At 61.7% G+C, this 21,636-nt stretch overlaps 1 protein-coding gene across 2 annotated transcripts; it reads left to right on the forward strand.

Annotated features, from left to right (window-relative positions):
* Positions 1-426: 426 nt before the first annotated feature.
* Positions 427-21,592, forward strand: CRB2 (crumbs cell polarity complex component 2; the record flags this gene model as incomplete). 2 transcript variants are annotated; one of them, XM_080820591.1, is made up of 13 exons in its annotated part: positions 427-523; positions 7,760-8,083; positions 10,099-10,294; positions 10,428-10,567; positions 11,010-11,195; positions 11,417-11,544; positions 14,200-15,061; positions 15,152-15,660; positions 16,245-16,410; positions 17,212-17,998; positions 18,821-18,937; positions 19,628-19,745; positions 21,368-21,592. In XM_080820591.1, the coding sequence occupies 13 exons, from the start codon at positions 427-429 to the stop codon at positions 21,590-21,592; spliced, it is 3,855 nt and encodes a 1,284-aa protein (XP_080676717.1). The 2 variants fall into 2 exon arrangements, with proteins under 2 accessions (XP_080676717.1, XP_080676716.1); XM_080820590.1 differs by having other exon boundaries at positions 11,417-11,530; positions 14,186-15,061.
* Positions 21,593-21,636: the final 44 nt, after the last annotated feature.

Consider the following 21,636-nt stretch of genomic DNA (forward strand, 5'->3'; position numbering starts at 1 on the left):
AGGGGGCCCAGGCTGAGAAGAGATGGGGGCGTGTCTGGCAGCCTGGGATAACCTAGGACTTGGGAGTAGCGGGCATCATCTGGGAAAAGAACAGAAAGCCTCCCTAGCCAGGAGGCTGAGGCAGCAGGACCTGAGAGGTGGGAGGAGGGGGGCTGGGGGGTGCACGAAGATCAGGTCAGACCTGCAGGGCCCCCTGAGGCCTCTCTAGAGCCCTGGAGCTTGGGGAGACGGGGTGGGTCAGACCCTTCCTCTAGAATCTGTTCCCAGTGGAGCAGCCTGGGAGGGCCTGGGGTGGGGGAGGAGGCGGGAGGGGAGGGAGGGAGGGGCCGGGCCTCTGTCCACGGCATTAGTGCTGGTTGGAGGGAGAGGGGGGTGCGGAGCCAGCCAGGCCGCCTGTTCCCACAGCCGGGAGCTGAGCGCGCTGCCATGGCGCTGGCCAGGCCTGGGACCCCGGCCTCCAGGCCTCTGGCCCCTCTCCTGCCGCGGCTGCTGCTCTTGGCTCCGGCCCTCACCCTCCTGGGTGGTGAGTTGGGGCACAAGCCTTGGGGTGGCGGTGGGGGCGGGGGACTGGGGCTGGGTCTGTCTCCCAGCGCAGATACCCCGGGCCTGTGTGGAGTGTGTGTCCTGGGCCTTGGGGGGTTGCTGGGTGGCCTGGGGGCCTTTGTGAAGGGGCTGTGGGTTGGGGCGCTGCGGCCTGGGGGCGATGTTGGGACTGGGAAGCCCTGGGCTGAGGCTGGGAGCCGGGGGTTGCAGGTAGTGGGCGTCTCATCCCCGAGTCTGTTGTGAGTGTGCGCCGGGCTGTGGGTGCGGTGAAGTTGTGAGCTGTCCCGAATGAGCTGAGAGTCGTCTGAGGCTTTCTGGGTGTGGTGGGCTGCGACCGAGCACAAGTTGTGGGATATAAGTTGTCAAGTGGGTTGAGCTGTGTCTTAGCTCTCGACAAGGGGACCCGGGGCGGGGGCAGCAGACCCCAGCCCCGTGGATCACGGTGGGGAGGGGGAAGGAGGCCAGGGGAGCCCGGCGCCCACCTGCATCCCCTTCATGTGTGTGTTCCCTTGCCTGCACTGGGGGCTGGGGGTGCTCTGGGGCCCCTGGGGGAGTGGCCAGGCACTGGGGGGCACGTGTGTCCCCTGCTGCCCCCTCTCCGGCATTCCCAGACCTGGCTGAAAGGGCTTCCGAAGCCAGACCCCGTTCGCCAAACGGTTTTGCTTTTGTCCGAGAGGATTCACGTGTGCTGCCGGCAGCCTGGACTTCTTCCTGGGGGGTCTTGGGGACGCTTTGTCTTGGTCACTATAGCTACGGGGGCCAGGCCTGGGAAGTCCCCTGACCCCGCCTGCCTCCGCCTCCGCTGCTGGCTGGCGGAGGGAGCCAACCCAGGGCGGGTGGCCTGGACTTCAGTGCTGGCTGGGGGGAGAGGCACCTCTCAGACTCCCAGGGTGGGAGGTCAAGCCTCCCCAGGCCCCTACCTGGGACCTTCCTCCCCATTCATGGGGCCTACTCACAACACCTTCGTCTCCTCCTCTCTGAAGGGCCCCTGGGGAGGATGAGGACCCCACTTTGTAGGGAAGGACCCTGGGGCGCAGGCAGGGATGGGGGCTGAAGAGCAGGGCCCCTGACGCGGATCCGGGGCTCAGGAGAGGAGCCGAGGGCCTGCTCCCTGCACATGAGGGGCGCGGAATCTTGGCGTGTGGATCTGCTCTCTGCCCCCTGCCCTACCACGTACACACTCACACCTGCAGACACACACACACGCACCTGCACGCTGGTGTGGCACGTACAAGGGCACAACTCACCACGTGAGCAGGGGGCCACGTGCACTCATACACAAACACACGCGGCCCTCCAGGTGTGTGATGGGTGCCTGCACACACCAGGGTACGGATAGCGACATGTGCATTCACACTCAGACACATGTTCGCGTGAACCGTGAGACGGAGTGAACACAAAGGAGACGGATGCTGCGGAAAAAGTGGCCGCTGAGGGACAGGCTCACCCCCATCTGATCCTGCTAGGGTGCCCGGGAGTGGCCGTTCTCACTGTGATTTCTTTGCAGGGAGCCCCCTCCCTGGGGATCCCCAAAAGCTGGGGTGAGGGCACCGTGGGCACAAGCATTCCTGGATACCAGTACCTGACGCCTGACTGCCAGGAAGAGAGGGGCTGGGGACCGTGTCCCTGGAAAAGTAATTTCCATCCCTGAGGGGATGAGCTTTCTGGAAGCCCTGGGCCCCTGGCTCTGCCTCCTAGGCCTGCCAGGCCCTGAGCTGAGCCCCTCCACCCTGGGCCCGCTCTGCCACAAAAGCCTGGCTGGTTTCTGTGGAGAGGACCAAGCATCTTGGAGGACAATGGGGGCGGGCTGGGCTCTCACAGCCCGGGAGCCTGGCTGACAAAGGGCAGCAGTCCCGTCCCCACGTCTGGCCCCTCCTCCCCCAGCGCTGGGGGTGAGGCGGGGGGCTGTGGGACTGAGGCAGAGAGGCAGGGACAGCGGGTGAGGGGAGCCACACACATGTGAACCAGCGTCAGGACTGGCTGGCTAGACAGCGTTTGCTCCAAGTAAAGGATTGTTGGTCAGTGAATAAAGAGCACCGCCGGCCACCCCTGGGAGATACTATGCTAATGGGCCCCCGTGATGAACTTTGTTTTGTTGTTGTTGTTGTTTTAACTAAAGATTTTTATTTTAATTCTTTAAAGGTTTTTTAAAAATTTATTTGACAGAGATCACAAGTAGGCAGAGAGGCAGGAGGGGAGGGGCGGGGCGGGGGGAGCAGGCTCCCTGCTGAGCAGAGAGCCCGATTTCTCTGCTCGGCTCCATCCCAGGACCCTGGGATCATGACCTGAGCCAAAGGCAGAGGCTTTAACCCACTGAACCACCCGGGCGCCCCTATTAAAGATTTTTAAAAATCTCTTTATCATTTTTAAGACATCCCTGTACCCAACACAGGGCTTGAACTTACCACCCTGAGATTGAGAGTCCCATGCTGTACCGACAGTGCCAGCTGGGCGCTCCACATGATGGACTGAGAATCTCCCCAGAGCTGTGTGAGGCTGGCTCTAACACCCCCAGTTTACAGAGGAGGAAATGAGGCCCAGAGAGGGTTAGGGACTTGCCCAGAGTCACACAGCTAGTGTGTTCGGTACCTGCCTATTTAAGTCACGTCCCTTCTCTGTTCCTCCGCCCCTTCAGGGGGCCACCCAGCTAACTCTGAGGGATCTGATGGGAAAACACAGTGGTTCTCCAACTCAGTTTGGCTTGCAGTTTCCAAGGACGTTTTAGCCCAGAGACCACTCATAAAAGTGGCCTGTTTGGGGGCGCCTGGACTTGGGCTCTGAGACCCAAGCTGGAAACACTGGGATAGGCCAGTGCCAGGCACAGGGTGGGCGGTGAATCGTGGCAGCCATTGTCACCCACTTTCGTTACCAAAATTATCAATACTGAACCCCCCATTTAGCCTCGGGGTGGGGTGTAAAACATTTTTGTGTTAGAGTATTCCAAACTGTCCCATCTTGTTAGGGTAACTTAGCCTTTTCCTGGTGGCTGTGGGGTAGTGGGTGTTCACTCCTGTCCTGGGGGCCTAGTGGGATTAGTTGAGCAGTGTCTGCCCCTATGTCAGAAGCTCCCACATCTTACAAGATCTCGGGCCACTTCTTAGAAATATCCTCTTTTTTTTTTTTCTTTTTTTTTTTTTTTATTAATTTATTTGACAGACAGAGATCACAAGTAGGCAGAGAGGCAGGCAGAGAGAGAGAGAGGAGGAAGCAGGCTTCCCGCTGAGCAGAGAGCCCGATTTCTCTGCTCGGCTCCATCCCAGGACCCTGGGATCATGACCTGAGCTGAAGGCAGGGGCTTTAACCCACTGAGCCACCCAGGTGCCCCAGAAATATCCTCTTTCTTGCCACGTTAAGACAAGAAGCTTCTCAAAACTCACCCTCGGTAAACACTTCCTATCTGCTGTCAGGAGTTATCACGAGGTCTGTTATAAGTGCACATACATGTGTTGTACCTGAGCCACACAAAAGCTCAATTTATCCTGCTGCAATTAAATCCTGAGTAATTTAACTCTTGAATACCTGTTCAGTGATGACACATAAGCCATAAGTGCACATAAAGTAGGAGTTAGTAGGCCCTTGGCAAGGAGCCCACAGAAGCACGGTGGGATTACAGACAGCCTGGTTCTGCTTAAAGGGGGAAGGCTGACTGCTCTGCCCAGGCCCATCCGGGGACCTCCAGCCTTGTGCCAATCTCCAGAGACTTTTTCCTGTGACCTGGGAAGGCTGCGCTGGGATGCCCTAAGATGACAACAATGGCTGGCAACGTCGAGTTTGCAAAGTGGGAATTTCACATGCTTTGGGAGATATGGGCCTTTCAGGAGTCTGGAGACAACCTGCTTCTTAGTTTTTTGAGGGCAGATTTGAGGCAAGTTTACAACCTCTCTGAGTTAGAAAACAGAACTTTTCTTAACAGCACCCACCCTTCCTGGTTTGAATCAATGGTAGTCGCGCAGTCACAGACCTAAGCACGGCTCCCAGCCCATAGTATGCACTCAGTAAACGGTTGCTGTTATCATAGGACGATCGTCCTCCCTTCTTGGCGGTGGGATCTGGGCCTGCCCTGGGACAGGGCAGCAGGTCGAAGGGGAGGGGCGTGTGTCCCTTAATCCTTCCCCTGCCAGGTCGTCCCAGGCAGCCTGAGAGGTCAGGAGGGATTTGTAAAGATAAGCACAGGCCCCTCGTCGCCCTGGCAACAGGCCACGCCCCCAGCCTGGCCCAGGGCCGGCCCCCCTCTACCCCACTGCCCTCACCTCCACCTCTCAGCCCAGGGCCGGCCCCGCCTTCTGGTGTCACTCCTGCCAGACTGAGGACTGAGGCCAGTGGTTCCTAGGTCTCCATGTGCAAAGGGTTCCCCAGGGAGCACGCTGCAATGCAGATTCTCTGGGCCCAGGCCCAATAGCTCTGAATCTCTAGGTCTGGAGTGCAGGGCCAGAAATCTGTATTCTCTCTCTCTCTCCCTCTTTTTTTTAATAAAAGATCTATTTATTTATTTTAGAGGGGAGGAGGAATCTTAAGCAGACTCCCCCTGAGTGCGGAACCTGATGATGCAGGGCTCGATCTCATGACCCTGAGATCACGACTTGAGCTGAAACCAAGAGTTTCACTGACCGTGCCACCCAGGCACCCCCACAAATCTGTATCCTTAATACAGGCCAGAGGTTCAGAAGCCCCAGGGGTGAAGGTCTGGAGCAGTGGGACCTGGGTTTGGATTCCAGCCCCTCATAGGCTGTGGGACAGTGCAGTCCCTTCGTCTTTGAGCCTCCCTTCCCTCAGCTAAGGTGAACTGGAAGATAACCGGGAGGATACAAGAAAGAGGGGTGTCTCCCATCCAGGCTTTGGGTGCCACTGCGTGCCCCGTGGGATAAGCAGCTTCCTCCTTCTCTGCCTGACTCTCACTGGAGGCGCTCCTTCCTCTCCTGTCACTAGACTCCGACTCCGTGGGGCGCCAGCATATAGGGTCCTGGGGCCCCTGCTCCCGTGGTGATCCAGAGCCTGATCAAAATGGCCACAGCCCTTCATGAAGTCTCACTGGGGGCCAGGCCTTCACTCTTGTCCCCTCAGTGGTTTCTCACAGCACCCCATGGGGTGGCACTGTTCGAACCGCAGAAGACAGGCCTGTCTGATGCCCAAACCGCTGTCCTTTCCTAAGGGAGCTCAATCCATTCCCACCCCCATCAGACTATCTTCCCACCTCCATTAGATTATCTTCCCACCTTCATCTGGCCATCTAGCCCTAAAGGACATGGCTCTAAACAGATCAGCCACAGCAGCTGGGGTGGGGAAAAGAAAGCTGAGCTGCCCAGAAGCCACTCCAAGAGAGGCCCAGACTCCCCGGCCCTCACCTACATGGCCAGGCTTGGGGGAGGGGGCTGGGATGGATGCCCTGAGCTGGGGAGGGAACAGTGGTCAGAGGGGGGCTGTGGACACCACTAGAGCCCTACACGGTCATCTTGGCCTGACGGTGTTTCAGCCCCTCTGCCCCCTTGCAACATGCCTAGCCCCGGGTGGGCGCTGGTGGCCCACCGTTAGGGAGTGAGTGAGCCCACGCCCAGCTGTACCAGGTGCTCTGGGCGCTTGGGAGTGCCAGCCAGGTTCTCTCTCTGGTGCCAAGGTCTGTGTCTCCACATCCCTGTCCCTCATCCTGCTGGGCTGGGCTGGGAAGGGCGGGGGTTGGCCAGTGGAAGGCCCTGCCTGGTGGAATGTGGATGACGCTGAGCCTTATCTGGGGGGTCTTCACCAAGGTGGGGGAAGGGAGGTGCAGGGCCTGAAGCTGTCCTAGGCCTGGTTAGTGTCTGGATGACAACCTGGGCAGGGGAGGGGAGCCTCTCAGAGCCCCAGGTTGGGGGTGCCTCCTGCTTTATGGCGGTTCCCCTCCCCCAGCTCTTACTGAGGTCCTGCGAGTGGCCAGCAGCAGTACCTGAGGCTCTGAATCCGCCCCCGTGCTGTGAGGCCTGCCCTGTGTTCATCCCCTTTCCGATGGGAGACAGAGGCTCAGCAGGAGAAAGGACCTGCTCGGGGTCTCAGAGCTGGTAACTGAGTGGGGATCTGAACCCAGGGCAGTTCCGCTTCAAAGCCTAAGTTCTTCACCAGCCGTGCAGGCTCTCAGGAGGGGACGGGGCTGGCTCTCCCAGGGGCTTGGCTTCCAGACTAGCAGGTGACCCTCTGGTGTGGTGGAGGTAGCAGTGGCTTGAGCCAGCTGTCCTGCACCCTGTGACCTTGGCCAGGCGGACTGGTCAGCCAGTTGCTGAGGCGGGGGATAGAGTGAGGGCCAGGGATCCCCGGAGAGGTTTCCGGGCCCCGAGCAGTGAGCGAGTGGAGGCTGGGAGGAGGGCCCGGGTTGGGGGCAGGGATGCCCAGTTCCCAGTCCCTGCCTTTGAAGTCCTCCATCTCCGGTTTCACCCTGGGATGGAGTTGCCAGACCCCCAGCAGGAGAGGTGGACGGGACGGTGGGAGGAGACCCCCTCTCTGGGTGGGTGGGGGTGATGAAACTTGTGATAGGCTCCAAGGCTGTCCTAGTAACTTGCTGTGAGGCTCAGGCAAGGGCCTTCACTTTCGGGGCACCAGGGCTGCTCAGTCAGGTAAGTGTCTGCCCTTGGCTTGGGTCAGGATCTCAGGGGTTTGGGATGGAGCCCCACTCCTGCTCAGCGGGGCGCCTGCTTCTCCCCCCAACCCCGCTTGTGTGCACGCTCTCTCTCTGTGAAAAAAATAAATAAGTCTTAAAAGAAAAAGGTCTTCACTCTCTCGCTCGAGCCTCAGTTTGCTCTCTTGTAAAATGGGCACGACAGTGCCTGCCCCAAAGGGGCTCTGCGAGGAGGGGATGAGCAGGGTGCAAAGCTCTCAGGGTCAGAGAGCGTCTGTCCTCTAGTCCTGCTGGGGCATGGGGTGGGGGTGGGTAAGTATCTGGTCCATTCCCCTTCATGGAGACCCTCCTGAACTTCCTCTAGTCCTGCTGTGGCATGGTGGGGGGAGGGGGGTGGGGGTGGTAAGCATCTGGTCCCTTCCCCTTCACAGAGACCCTCCTGAACCAGTCTCAGTTCCAGCTGTAGTTGTGCAGGAGCGGTGGGGACGCGGCTTATAGAGCCCGTGGCCCTCTGTCTAGCCTCCTGAAAGCAGACAGACCCCTCCTGCTTTCTGGCTCTGTGGTCTGGGGTGGGCCGGACAGTGGGGAGGGGAGCGTTCTGGTCCACCCCGCCCAGCCCATTTTCTCTCTTTACAGGAATGGTGCCTTCGGAGGCCCCAAGTGTCTGTGCCTCAGCCCCGTGCACTCCAGGAACCGAGTGCCAGGCTACGGAGAATGGCAGCTACACCTGTGGGCCCATGGAGCCCCAGGGCTGTGCCACTCAGCCATGCCACCACGGCGCTCTGTGCGTGCCCCAGGGTCCAGACCCCCACGGCTTCCGCTGCTACTGCGTGCCCGGGTTCCAGGGCCCACGCTGCGAGCTGGACATCGACGAGTGTGCCTCCCGGCCCTGCCACCACGGGGCCACCTGCCACAACCTGGCTGATCGCTATGAGTGCCGCTGTCCCCTTGGCTACGCAGGTAATGGCCTCATGTCCTGGACGGAGGTCTGTGATGTTCATCCCGTCAATGGCTCAGGCTGTAAAATGACGCACTGAGCTTTGACTTTAGCGTAGAGAGCCCCCCACCCTCCCCACTCCGCGCCGCCGAGGCATCCTGGAACCTGCAGGGTATTCTGCTCTGGAGCTTGCCACAGAATGGACCGACTGTCCGGAAGCCAGGAAGTGGGGAGCAGCTAGGCACAGGTCTGCGAGAGGCTCTGCCCAGGGCAGCGGGGAGCCTGCAGCATAGACACTCCCAGTTCTAACTGAACCCCGAATTCAGACAACTCTGCTCTGAGGGCGGAAGGCGGTTTGAGGTCGCCTCAGAGCAAGGGGTGCACCCTGGGGGGGCCGGGTCCCAGGGGAGGGAGCTCACAGTGAGGAGATGGATCTTGGCACTTTGGGACGGACTCTGGAAACGGGTCCCACGTAGCCTCCTCATGTTCTGAGAGTCTGTGTGGAGTGTTAGCTTTTTTTTTTTTTTTTAAGATTTTATTTATTTATTTGACAGAGATCACAAGTAGGCAGAGAGGCAGGTAGCGAGAGATGAGGAAGCAGGCTCCCCGTGGAGCAGAGAGCCCAATGTGGGGCTCGATCCCAGGACCCTGGGATCATGGCCTGAGCCGAAGGCAGAGGCTTTAACCCACTGAGCCACCCAGGCGCCCCTGGAGTGTTAGCTTTGCGTGTGCGAGGGAGGTCACGCGAGGGGCATCCGTAGAGTTGTGTGCGGGCCAGCAGGTGCATGCACCAGACGTGCCCGGGGGGCCCTGGGGAGCACGCTCTGGGTGAGCTGCGGCTGCGAGCGGGGGCAGAGTCTGCCATGACTCACTGCGCTCCTCCTCCCTCCGTTCAGAGCCAGGCGGGGGAGGCTGGGATTCCAGGCGGCCCGGGCCTGGCTCTCCCTGGCACAGAGGGTGGGAGTGGGACTGGGGCGGGAGGAGTGAGGGGTCACAGGAAGGAGGGGCTATGTTTGATGCTCGCTGAGCTGGGAAGGGGTCAGCTGGGTCCCCGGTCCCCCAGGACCAACCCCACGTAGTGGGCGGGGGGCAGGGCCTCGGGTCCACTGTGACATGTGGGCCCCCCGATGAACTCAGGTGGTACATCCCCAAACCCTGAGATTCTCCATCTCCCCTCATCTCCACACATCTCCTGACCCCTGAGGGCCGCCCAGATGCCTCAGTTTTGCCCAGGGCAGAGGGGCTTCTCTGGGCTTGGGGTTTTAGAAGCAAGAAGGCTCAGTGAAACCAGAAGGAGCGGGTCACTCCAGCAGTTCTCACTGTCCCTCCCCTGTCCCTCCCCGACAGAGTCCCTCTCTACACTCTTTTCAAAGCTGGCAGAGTGAGCCTTCCACAGTATAGACAGAATCGTGTAACTCAGTGGCTTCCAACTTTTAAGATAGCCCAGATTGGGGCCCCTGAGGCCACCACAGCCCCCAGCCCTACCTCACCTCCTCTGCTCTGTCCTTTGCTCCTGACCCTCCATGGTCCCCTGTCTGAGGACATCGTGCCTCTGCCCCAAGCTGGTCTGGGCCAGTTCCCCAGCCTGGAAGCCAAATCCTGGCACAGCCCTGGCCCAATTCAGTGAATGCTTACTCAGCATTCAAAAGTATCTTTTTCCAGGAAGCCTTCCCTGACTCCAGCTGCCCAGGCCAGAACCCTGGATCTTGCTTTTAGGGGTTCCACTATGCTCCCACTGCTGAGCTTATCACAGTGAAAAATTAGTCAGCATCTATGTCCTATCCACCTCTTCCGCGTCTCCCCAGCTCCACGGCTGTGAGCTCAGGGAGGCAGGGACGGCCGTCCTGTTTCTACCTCACTGCTGTTGCTGGCTCAAGAGATACCTCCTCCGGACGAACGGACCAACGGATTCTCTCGGGATCCTCAGGTTTCCGCTCCTTGTAGCTGTCTGAAGCTGCTTGCAGGTCGGCCTGCCTGGGCCTCGTTCGACCTCCCTCCGGGTGTCCATCTGTCTGTCTGTGTCTCCGGCCCTGTCCAGGGGTGACCTGCGAGGAGGAGGTGGACGAGTGCGCCTCGGCGCCCTGTCTGCACGGCGGCTCGTGCCTGGACGGCGTGGGCTCCTACCGCTGCGTGTGCGCACCGGGCTACGGGGGCGCCAGCTGCCAGCTGGACCTAGACGAGTGCCAGAGCCAGCCGTGCGCGCACGGGGGCGAGTGCCACGACCTGGTCAACGGGTGAGCTGCGGGAGCGGGCGGCCGCAGCCCCGTGGCGTGGGGGCGGAGGAGGCTGCACGCCAGAGCCAGGCAGGTGGAGGCTGGTGGAGGCTCGGGCCGCGCTCAGCTGGGCCTGCGCCCTGCTCTGCTCCAGGTTCCGCTGCGACTGTGCAGACACGGGCTACGAGGGCGCGCGCTGCGAGCAGGAGGTGCTGGAGTGCGAGTCGGCGCCCTGTGCGAACAATGCGTCCTGCCTCGAGGGCCTCGGGAGCTTCCGCTGCCTCTGCTGGCCAGGTGCGTGCGCGTGCGCGTGCGTGTGTGCGTGCTCGCGCCCCAGCGGCGCCGCGTGAGCGGCCGGGAGGTGTGCGCCGGGGTTCATCTGCCTTCCTGGTGTGTCTGTGACTGTGGCTTCTCTGAACGTCACTTCTGCGGGGATCTGCAAAATCGGGCTAATCGCAGCAGCTGCTCCGAGCATTGTGGCGAGGAGGGTCAAGGTGAAGTGCCCGTGAAGCCTTGGCACGTGCGAAGGGCTCCATAGTACTAGCAGTGATAGTAACAGGACGCTGACCGCCTGCCGCGGTCGTTCCCGCCGTCCTCAGCGTCCCCGTCCCTCGCCGCGTCGGTGAGCGTACTGTGAGCAGCCGCTCCAGCCTGGCCCCGGGTTGGCCTGGCAGCAGCAGAGAGGCGCTCCCCGGAGACCCCGTGTGACCTGCTACCTACGCGCGTGTGCCCCCAGGTTACAGCGGCCAGCAGTGCGAGGTGGATGAGGATGAGTGCGAGTCGGGCCCCTGCCAGCACGGGGGACAGTGCCTGCAGCGCTCAGACCCGGCGCTCTACGGAGGCGCCCAGGCCACCTTCCCCGGCACCTTCAGCTTCCGCCACGCTGCCGGCTTCCTGTGCCGCTGCCCTCCCGGCTTTGAGGGTGAGTCCCCTTCCACCCTACCGGGAAAGCCGGGCCACTGGCGTGTGGATGCGGGGGGAGGAATGCCAGGGCTCCACTCGAGGCCTGGCTCTGTTACACAGGTGCAGCCCGCCTGCGTTAGCACTTCTCCCTGGGCTTCAGTCTCCATAGTTCTAAAACGGGCCCTTCCAGCTCTCTGGTTCTGAGGGCACTGGTGGGAACCACAGCTGGCCCTCTTGCAGGGGACGAATGTGGCGTGGATGTGGACGAGTGTGCCTCACAGCCATGCCTCCATGGTGGCCGCTGCCAGGACCTGCCCAACGGCTTCCAGTGCCACTGTCCAGATGGCTACACAGGTGCGGGGGGCAAGGTGGGCACCAGCGACAGGGCAAGGGCAGACTGGGGGGCCTGGGCTGAGAAGCTTCCTCTGGCTGATGCATGGAGGCTGGATTGATGGGGACAAGGAGAGCAGGAAGGAGGTGGGTGTGCTGGTCCAGGTGATAGCTAAGAAGGGCTGAGCGGGGACCTGGGCTTTGGAGGTGAAAGTGGAGGGAACTAAGTGGGTTGAGAACTATTTCGGGGGGGAATTCTGGAGGCCCTGGGGGTTAGTCCAGGCATGAGTGAGAAGGGTCAGTGATGCTGGCTGCTTCTGCCCTGGGTCATGTTGGGTGTCCATACTTGTCTATACCGAGTCCAAGTGTCTGCAGAGCACCCACAGGAAGGAGCCAGGGTGGGGGCTGGTGGTCTAGAGTCTGGGACCCAGGAAGAACCAGTGACCGGCATTCATGGGTACAGTGCTGGCAGCTGGGGCCAAGAGTCCAGGAGAATGTGTGGAGTGATGGGCAAAGAGAACCTTAAGCACCTGACTTCCAAGGGCCAGGCAGAGGCCAAGGGCCCTGCAGGGACAGGACAGAAGAGGTAAAGTGGGGCATCACAGATAGAAGGGTGAGCTTGACCTCTGCAGAGCTGGGGCCTATCAGGCAGGAGTTGGGTTGCAGAAAGCCTCACCCTGCCTCGGGTACAGCAGATGCGTAGACACGCAGATACCCTTCCAGGACGCTGGTGAACCCAAAGAAGTGCTCACATCCTCCTTGGGTGTCCCTGCCCCCTCTGGAATGTGTGTGACACCTCCCCTGCGCCCGCCCGCATTCCTGCTTGGGCACACTGCCTCCTCTCCCTGGCAGGTTTCCTGGGCACTGGCTCCCCCGCCCAGGGCAAGGAGGTGCTGATCACCACCCTCCCTCCCAGCTCAGCAGCCCAAAGATGCTGGGCTCAGTGTCCCCTGCCCCAGGGCGGCCACCCAGGAAGCCCATCAACTGCCCCCCATGGGCTGAGACTCCCCGGTCCTGCCTGGAAGCAATGGCCTTGCAGGCACCCGGCAGGCCCACTACAGTGGGCGCGGCCCCTGATGAGCATTTCTGAGCATTTCGTTCCCTCCTCATCACACCCCCACGAGGTAGGATTCTTACAGATGAAGTCACGGAAGTTTGAGAGAGCGGGTGTCGTTCCCTGCGGTTCACCAGTGTCAGCCAGAGCCCAGATCCTCCCCCAGCTGAGCTCAGCTGATGGGTGACGGGAGGTCAGAGCTGAGGTCAGGGCCCGGGAGGGGGAACCCCAACCATAGGGCTGGGCTCCTTGCCGCAGTCCATCCCCATCCTCCCTTTGGGTTGTGCTGGCCTGGGGGAGGCCAGTGCCTGGCATTCCTGAGCCAGTTCTGAAGGAGGCGGCTGGTCAGGCGGGGAGCTTAGTTCCCCTGGCCCACGACCCGCCCGCCACTCTTGGCCATCCATGGGGGAAATGCGATGGGGCTGCGGGCTCTGTGGACTTCCCTGGGGAGCCTGTGGCTCTTGGCAGGTATGCATGGCTGGGGCCTTGGGCAGAATGAGGTGTGGCTGGCTGTTCCCAAAAAGAGGCTGTGGTGGTTGGGGGCTGACGGGGGTCAGGGTTCAAATCCTGGTGGCCTGGAGGCCTGGGCTCCTCCGGGTGGGGTATGATGGGAAGGGCTAGCCTTCATTGTTTTGTGGAGGCTCTGGCTGAGCTGGAGTTGGGCTGTGGCCTTTTGACCCAAGCTGGGGCCAAAGTACCTGGTGTGGGAGCCCTTGGAGGAGAGGGTGAGGTGACCCTCTCCATAGTCAGCCTGGGGTCCCAGGGCAGAGGGACTGGGGGGAAGGAGCCTAGGTGCATACATCCATCCCCTCCTCCCCCATTCTGGCACTTTGTCCACAAAAGCCAGGCCAAGCCCTTTGCTGGGCATATTCAGGCCCTAGAGATCTCAGCTGAGTAAATAGATACTTTCAGTACAGGGTTCTGGGGAGCCTGTGTCTGGGCAAGGAGTTGGGAGTGACACAAGAGCTAGGGACTGGGAATCCAAGAAGCTTCCTAGGGGCCTGGCCCTTTGAATTTGGGCTTTGCAGGATAAGTAGGAGTTTGACAGGGTAAGTGAGGAGAAGGCATTCCAAGCAGAGAAACAGTATGAGCAAAGCCCCCAGGAAATGTTTTCTAGGAAATGCTTAGAGGAATAGGCAGTTCAAGGTTTGGAGGAAGCAGGGTTGAGACTTGGGGCCATGGAGAGCCCAGCCCCTAAGGAATGTTGAGTGCCAAGGTGAGTGACTGGACCTTAAACAGGCGAATCTGGCCAGGTGATGCTTTGGAAATAAGCCTCTGACTCCTTGTGGATATGGATGGTAGAGGGGGTTGAAGGCGGGCAAAGTAAAGGACGTTAGACTGTGGCCCTGTGAGCTGGTGAGTCAGAAAGGTGGGGTGGGAGAAAAGGCGAGACCAGTGAGTGTTTAGGGGATTGAATCCGTGGGGCATGGAGATCTACCAGACATGGAAAAGGAAGGGGTATCTTGGGTTCCAGCCTCCAGGGACTTAGGGGACCATGAGAAATCCTTTGGGAATTGGTTCGGTCACTAGGTGCTGAGATCCCCATCCCACAAGGCATGTAAGCTTTGCCTTGAGTGCTCAGTCCTTGCCTTGAGTGCTGAGCCTTGACCTGGTCTCTCCTGAAGGCCTGGCATGTCAGGAAGATGTGGACGAATGCCTGTCGGAGCCCTGCCTCCATGGTGGGACGTGTGACGACACTGTGGCAGGCTATGTCTGCCAGTGCCCAGAGGCCTGGGGTGGGCATGACTGTTCCGTGCAGCTCACTGGCTGCCAGGGCCACACTTGCCCACCAGCTGCCACCTGCATCCCCATCTTCAAGGCCGGGGTCCACAGTTATGCCTGCCGCTGCCCACCCGGTACTCACGGACCTTTCTGTGGCCAGAATACCACCTTCTCTGTGGTGGCCGGGAGCCCTGTGCAGACATCCGTGCCAGCTGGTGGCCTCCAGGGTCTGGCACTGAGGTTTCGCACCACACTACCTGCTGGTGCCTTGGCTGCTCGCACCGACGCCCGGGACAGCTTGGAGCTGGCACTGGCAGGGGGCACACTTCAGGCCACCCTCTGGAGCCACGGCAACACCACCGCGCTAACGCTGAAGCTGCCGGACCTGGCTTTAAATGATGGTCACTGGCACAAAGTGGAGGTTTCCTTGCGCCTGGGGGTCCTGGAGCTGCAGCTCTGGCATGAGGACTGCCCTGCCCGGCTCTGTGTGGCCTCCAGTCCCGTGGCCCCGGCTCCCACGGCTTCTGAAACACCAACGCCTGCCAGGTTCTGCTCTGCCCAACTGGGCGGCACAGCCTTTGAAGGCTGCCTCGAGGACGTGTACGTGGACGGGCACCTCCTGTTGCCCGAGGACCTCGGCGAGAATGTCTTCCCGGGCTGTGAGCGCCGTGAGCAGTGCCAGCCTCCGCCCTGTGCCCACGGAGGGGCCTGCGTGGACATGTGGACTCGCTTCCTCTGCAAATGCCCGCGGCCCTATAGCGGTCCTACCTGCGCTGATGGTGAGGAGCGAGGCAGGTGGGGCCCCCCGGGCAGAGAGTGGGCCTTCCGCGGCCCACAGGCCTCACACTCGACATCCTCTCTCCCTGCAGAGGTTCCCGCTGCCACCTTTGGCTTGGGGGGCACCCTGAGCTCTGCCTCCTTCCTGCTCCACCAGCTGCCAGGCCCCAACCTCACCATGTCCTTTCTCCTCCGTACTCGGGAACCCGCTGGCCTGCTGCTCCAACTTGCCAACGACTCAGTAGCTGGGCTAACAGTATTCCTGAGTGAGGGCCAGATCCAGGCCGAGGTGCCGGGCAGTCCTACTCTCGTGCTTCCTGGGCGCTGGGACGATGGGCTCCGCCACCTGGTGACACTCAGCTTCGGGCCTGACCAGCTGCAGGGCTTGGGGCAGCAGGTGCACGTGGGTGGGAGGCTCCTCCCTGCTGACACCCGGCCCTGGGGTGGGCCCTTCCGAGGCTGCCTCCAGGACCTGAGACTCAATGACCTCCACCTCCCGTTCTTTCCGCTGCTGCTGGGGAACTCAAGCCAGCCCAGCGAGCTGGGCAGCAGGCAGTCCTGGAACCTCACCGTGGGCTGCGTCTCTGAGGACACGTGCAGTGTGAGTTCCCCGGGAAAAGGAGTGGGTCCCTTTCTCGGGGTCTACCCTGCATCTCTGGGGGTTAGCATGTCCTTCTGCTGAGGAAAATGGCGGGAGGTGAAGCGCTGTGCCCGAGTTTCCTCTGCTGGAGAGTGACACAGCAGGATTCACACTGATCTCCTGGCCCCGCCGCTCTTGCCATCTGGTGGGCCCCACACCTCCCTCCCCAGTCTTGGTGGGAGACACACACCCCGACCCAGGCAGAGGGCTGCCTGAGCCTTTCTGTGGGAACTGTGGGGGAGGGGGCGTGCATGACAGGCATGTCCTTGGGTCCATGGGCAAAACACCAACCTTGGCATTGGAATGGCCCGAGTGTGAACTCTGGCTCCCCTACTTCCTGCCTGGATGAGCCAGGCAAGTGGCTTCTTCTCTCTGAGCCTCAGTTTATCTGTAAAATGGGGACAATAGTGACTTCCTCTCTATGTGTTTGTGAGGAGTTCATGTGTTTGTGGTAGGTGCTCAGTGAAGAGCACGTACAGTGATGGTTACGGTGGGATGACGCTAGCCCGACACCTGAGCCAATCCCTGCTCTGATTTTTCTGCAGCCTGACCCCTGTCTCAATGGTGGAATTTGTCTCGTCACCTGGAATGACTTCCACTGCACCTGCCCTGTCAACTTCACGGGGCCAACATGTGCCCAGCAACTGTGGTGTCCTGGCCAGCCCTGCCTCCCGCCTGCCACCTGTGAGGAGGTCCCTGATGGCTTTGTCTGTGAGTGCGTGCTCTGGGCAGCCTAGATGCTGGGTTCTGGACACCCAGGCTGGGTTAGAGCCCCCCCTAACCCTGAGGACTCGTAGGCAGTAGACCAGGGTGCCAACAGCCCGCAATGTGGTTAGGCCACTGCATCCAGAGGGACAGGTTTTCTGGAGGAAGACAGCACTCACCAGGTTTCCACGGACAAGGAAGACTGACTAGGCATGGGGGGAGACATTTTCAGGAGGGGCACCAGCATATGCAAAAGTCCTAGGGTTTATAAGAACAACCGAAGCACAGTTACAGGTGTTGGGGTCCAGATATTGCCAGGAGGGGCCTTGAAAGCTAGACCAGGCAGCTCAGAACTTTTTCCTAAGGGAAGTGGGGAGCCATGGGATGGTTCTAGACAGGAGAGGGATGTGATCAGCATTTTAGAAAGATGAGTGCGTTTTATTAAAATGCATGATCAGCATTTTAAAAATTTGCATTTAAAAAAGATGACTGCAGTGAATAGTGAGTCTCAGTGCTGACACTCCATGGAAGAGGGAAGGGGACAGAGGAATTATTGCCGGGTGTGTGACCTGGAGGGTAGAGTGGGCCTGTCGCGGTAGGGTAGGGTAGGTCTCCCCCGGGGCCACCAGAAGCTGGTTCTCGAAGGTAGGGAATTATGAGGGGTGGAATCCCGGGCGGTGGGGGCCATGGCTCCTGGGATTGGATGATGGGGGTGTGGGTGTGCCCTCCTTGAGATGGGCGGGGGCCGTGGGGGCGGCAGGTGTGTCATTGCCCGTGTGCCCTTCCCAACGCTCCCTCTCCCCGCAGGTGTGGGTGAAGCCACCTTCCGCGAGGGCCCCGCGGCCGCCTTCAGTGGGCACAACGCGTCGTCGCGGCTGTCGCTCAGCGGCCTGTCGCTGGCCTTTCGCACACGCGACTCCGAGGCGGGGCTGCTGCGTGCCACCGCGGGCGCCCACGCGGCCGTCTGGCTGGCCATCCGCAACGGCTCGCTGGTGGCCGGCGTGCGCAGCGGTCCTGGCCTGCCCGGGGCAGTGCTGCCAGGGTCCGGGCCGCGCGTGGCCGACGGCGCCTGGCACCGCGTGCGCCTGGCCATGGAGCGCCCGGGGGCCGCCGCGTCGCGCTGGCTGCTCTGGCTGGACGGGGCTACCGTGCCCGCGGCGCTGCGCGGCCTGGCCGGCGACCTGGGCTTCCTGCGCGGCCCCGGCGCCGCCCGCTTGCTGCTGGCGGAGAACTTCACCGGCTGCCTGGGTCGCGTGGCCGTCGGCGGCCTCCCGCTGCCCCTGGCGCGCCCGCGACCCGGCGCAGCCCCCGGCTCCCGAGAGCACTTCTCAGCCTGGCCCGGGGCACCTGCCCCACGCCTCGGCTGCCACGGCGCGCGCGTGTGTGTCCCTTCGCCCTGCCTGCACGGCGGCGGCTGCCGCGACCTCTTCGACGCCTTCGCCTGCGCCTGCGGCCCCGGCTGGGAGGGCCCGCGCTGCGAGGCCCGCGCCGACCCGTGTCGCTCGGCACCCTGTGCTCGTGGCCGCTGCCATTCGCGCCCTGACGGCCGCTTCGAGTGCCGCTGCCCGCCTGGCTTCGTGGGCCCGCGCTGCAGGTGCGGATGGCCCCGGGCGGTCTGGGCCGGAGGGGCCCTGTGGGTTCCCCGGGCGGGGGCGGGGGTGCGGCACCCAAGTCCACGGGCTCCGCAGCCGCAGCTCTGGTTCTGTGGGCGCTTCTCTGAGCCTCAGTGCCCTCATCTGTGAAATGGGAACAGCCGCCCCCTAGAGCTTCCAGGTAAAACCCAGATAAGTTTGGATTTGAGATCAATGCCGCTCTTGTTGGGGGGGTGGGTAGGGGATGGGGGAACCCGGAGCTAGGTTTGGAAGAAAACCTGGAGGCTTCCCTACCTGTCCTGGTTCATCCCTGTTAGTCCCATGAGGATGGCAGGGGCAGAGTGAGCCGGCTGGACTTTGATGCTTCTCCTTTTCAGTCTGGTTTTGGCTTCCTGCTCCCTTTGGAGCCAAGCTTATGGAGGGTGGTCTGGCAGAGGCGTGACCTCCCCCCCCCCCAAAGAAGGAATGTCTGGCCCAAGTTTTATGTTTGGGAACATGCTTTTGTTCCAAGGAGAATTCTGACGTTCCTCAGCTTCTCCAGGGACTCTGAGCCCAGGGAGATGTTCCCCGCCTGGGTCTGGAGGTTGTACACCTTGTTGGGGGAGGGGGCTGGAGCCGCAGGAGGACAGCCCTGTGCCCCATCCTTTCCACCTCAGACACCACTTTCATGGTGGGTATCTGGGTCTGTAGTAGGTGGGCCCTGAACGCTACAGCTCAGGACCTGGAGGCTCAGGTGGCCTGTGGTAGCCACGGTGGCTGGGGGCCTGGCCGGGTCCCCCCGGGTGCTGCCCCCACCCAGTGTGGTCTCTGTGCTTCCTGCCCAGGTTGCCTGTCGTGCCAGAGGAATGCAGCCTGAACTTCACCTGCCTCAACGGTGGCCCCTGTGAGGGTGGGCCCCAGGGGAGCAACTGCAGCTGCCAGGAGGGCTTTGGTGGCCAGAGGTGGGCCTGGGGGCCTGGGAGCTGGGTGGGGGAGGGGGGCCTGGCTCCCCTCCAGGCAGGGCAGACAGAGTGGGGTGTGGACCCTTGTTCACCTTCTCAACCCTCACTGTGCCCACAGTGCCGGATGGCCCACCTCTGTCACTTGAGCTCTTTCCTCCCGGGGTTTCCAAGGCCATCCTTTGTTAGGCTGTCACTGGGGAAGTAGTGGCCTGGTGGTGGTTCTTAGGGCCTCAGCCCTCAGCCTCATCCTTACCCCCCAGCCCTCAGCCTCAGACCTCAACCCTCAGCCTCAACCTCAACCTACCTCAGCCTCAGACCTCAACCTCAGCCTCGGCCCCCAGTGCCCAGCTCTGAGCCCTGAGCCCACCTCAGCACCACCCAGGGAGACACAGATGGGCAGAGAGAGGGCGTCCGCACCCCTGGGCCACTGCCCTCACACAGGCTCCCCGACGCTTCTGCCCCGGCAGACCGTTTCTCCATTGTGATTGCTGGGACACGGGGGGGTGGTGCTGGAGGTCACAGTTGGCCTCAGTCACCTGGCAGGGCCCTGCCAGGCGGGGACCGTGCATGGCGACAGCGGGTGGACACCTGCGTATTTGGGGGCAGGGGTTGAGAAGCTGAAGCCGATGGGGGAGCAAGAGGCCCCCAGGAGGGAGCAGCTTTCCGACCCTCGCCTTCTCTGCCTTTCAGGTGTCAGGTCCCCTGCGAGGCCAACCCCTGCATGAACGGCGGCACGTGCCGGGCTGCTGGCGGGCTGTATGAGTGCATCTGCGGTTCCAGGTTCTCGGGCCGGTTCTGCGAAGTGGTGGTGAGTGATGCCGGGGGGTGCTTGGCGAGGGCCCTGTCCTGGACTTCGGTGAGATGGTCCGGGGGTGGGGGGAGCACCTACAGAGCCCGTGGCGCTGTGCCTGGACCAGCCCTGTCCTGGGGCAGGGAGTAGGAGGGAAGGAGACTCAGGGAGGGCCTGGGAGGCCCCGCCGTCCCTCTGGGGACTGGCAGTGAAACAGTGGGGCTTTGCCAAGTCCTCTCTGGGACCAGGACTCAGGTCTCACAGGACCTTGGGATTCTGGGGTTTCGGTTGGTGGCTCCAAGGGCCTGTAATCTCCAGTGGTTTGTGTGCCAGGATTCCACAGTAGGAAGACTTGGAGAGCCCTGGATTCTGAGCAGGAGCAGCCAGAGACTCAGCTGAGGAGGGGCCCAATCGATGGGGGTAGCTTGAGTTTGAACCTCCCCCTGGCTCCGCTTTCCACCAAGGGGCGGAACCGGTGCCACAGGCCCAGTGGGCTGCGAGCCCACCGTGGGTGCTGGTGGGAAAGAGGTAGGCAGGGAAGCCTGGAGCGGAGCCTTGATCTTCACAGGCTTCTGGTAGCCCCGGTCATAAACCCGCAAATCCCCTTTGCTTCTGGGGAATGTTTCTTTTCAAGTTGAACTTTACAGCCTCTGGCGCCCTTACCTCCCCTCCTCTCGGGGCCAAGGGAGGAAATGGCTTTACAGCTCTCCCAGAGGTACTGCGGGGAGGGGCGCGCAGAGGCTGGGGATGGACCATTCTGGGCTGGTCGGAACTCTGCTCTCCAGCCCTGGGTGCCTTTCCTCCTTCAGGGCTGGGTCCTGGGACTTGGGACCCAGGTCCCAGTGGCCGAGAGGTTTCACAGGACAGAGGAAGGGCCGGTGAGTCTGAGACCTTTGGGCCCTGGAATCTAAGAATTCTGTGATTTGGGGACTTCCAAGGTCCAGGCCTTTGATGCAGGCATCCTTGTTCTGTGTCTAGAGAGGAAGAGGTTTCAGGGCTCCCTAAAGCCTGGTCTCAGGCCCCCTCGCTGGGCAGACCCTGGCGGGTTCTGAGCTCACCCTCAGCTGGGCAGGCCCCCTCCACTCCCACCCGGCACAGGCCACCTGGCCGGGGAGCGTCTCCTACATACTGCCTGAGAGGCCTCCTCCGGGTGAAACAAGGTCTCCACAGACACTAAGAAAGCAGACCACCTTCTGGGACCGGGAGGGATCAAGTCCCCACCGCCTCATCCTGGCTGGGTTTATGGCAGGGAGGGGGAAGCGAGGCGGGGGAGGCTGGGTGGCAGGGCCCGCTGTGGCCAGGAAAGGAAGGGCCCGGAGCTGGAATTCAAGGCTGAAGGATGGTGGCGTGGGCATGGCATGGGCCCTGGGGGCAGACGGAGGGGACTGCCTGTCCTGGCTTGCTGGTCCTGTGTCTGGGGAAAGTCTCTGTGATCTCCTTTGCGGCTTATCCTGCGCCACCACCTGTTGCGGGCACTTGGAATTCACTGGTCCACAGAATAAAGCAGAGGTTCCTGTCCTTTTGGGAGTGAGGGCATATCCCCACCCTTCTCCACCGGACCATAAGGAACTTTGGGAACACCTCCCCTCACACCAGCATGGACCCCACGCCCCCAGCCCTCATTCCCACGTCTCTTGCAGAAGGGCCTGCCGCTGCCCCTGCCGTTCCCGCTGCTGGAGGTGGCCGTGCCCGCGGCCTGCGCCTGCCTCCTCCTCCTCCTCCTGGGCCTCCTCTCAGGGATCCTGGCAGCCAGGAAGCGCCGCCAGTCCGAGGGCACCTACAGCCCCAGCCAGCAGGAGGTGGCCGGAGCCCGGCTGGAGATGGACAGTGTCCTCAAGGTGCCACCAGAGGAGAGACTCATCTAGGCCTGCCTGGCTGCCGGCTCCAGCACTCAGGAGGTCCCAGGCGA

The sequence above is a fragment of the Martes martes genome, assembly GCF_963455335.1.
Source record: "Martes martes genome assembly, chromosome: 12".
NCBI lineage: Eukaryota > Metazoa > Chordata > Mammalia > Carnivora > Mustelidae > Martes > Martes martes.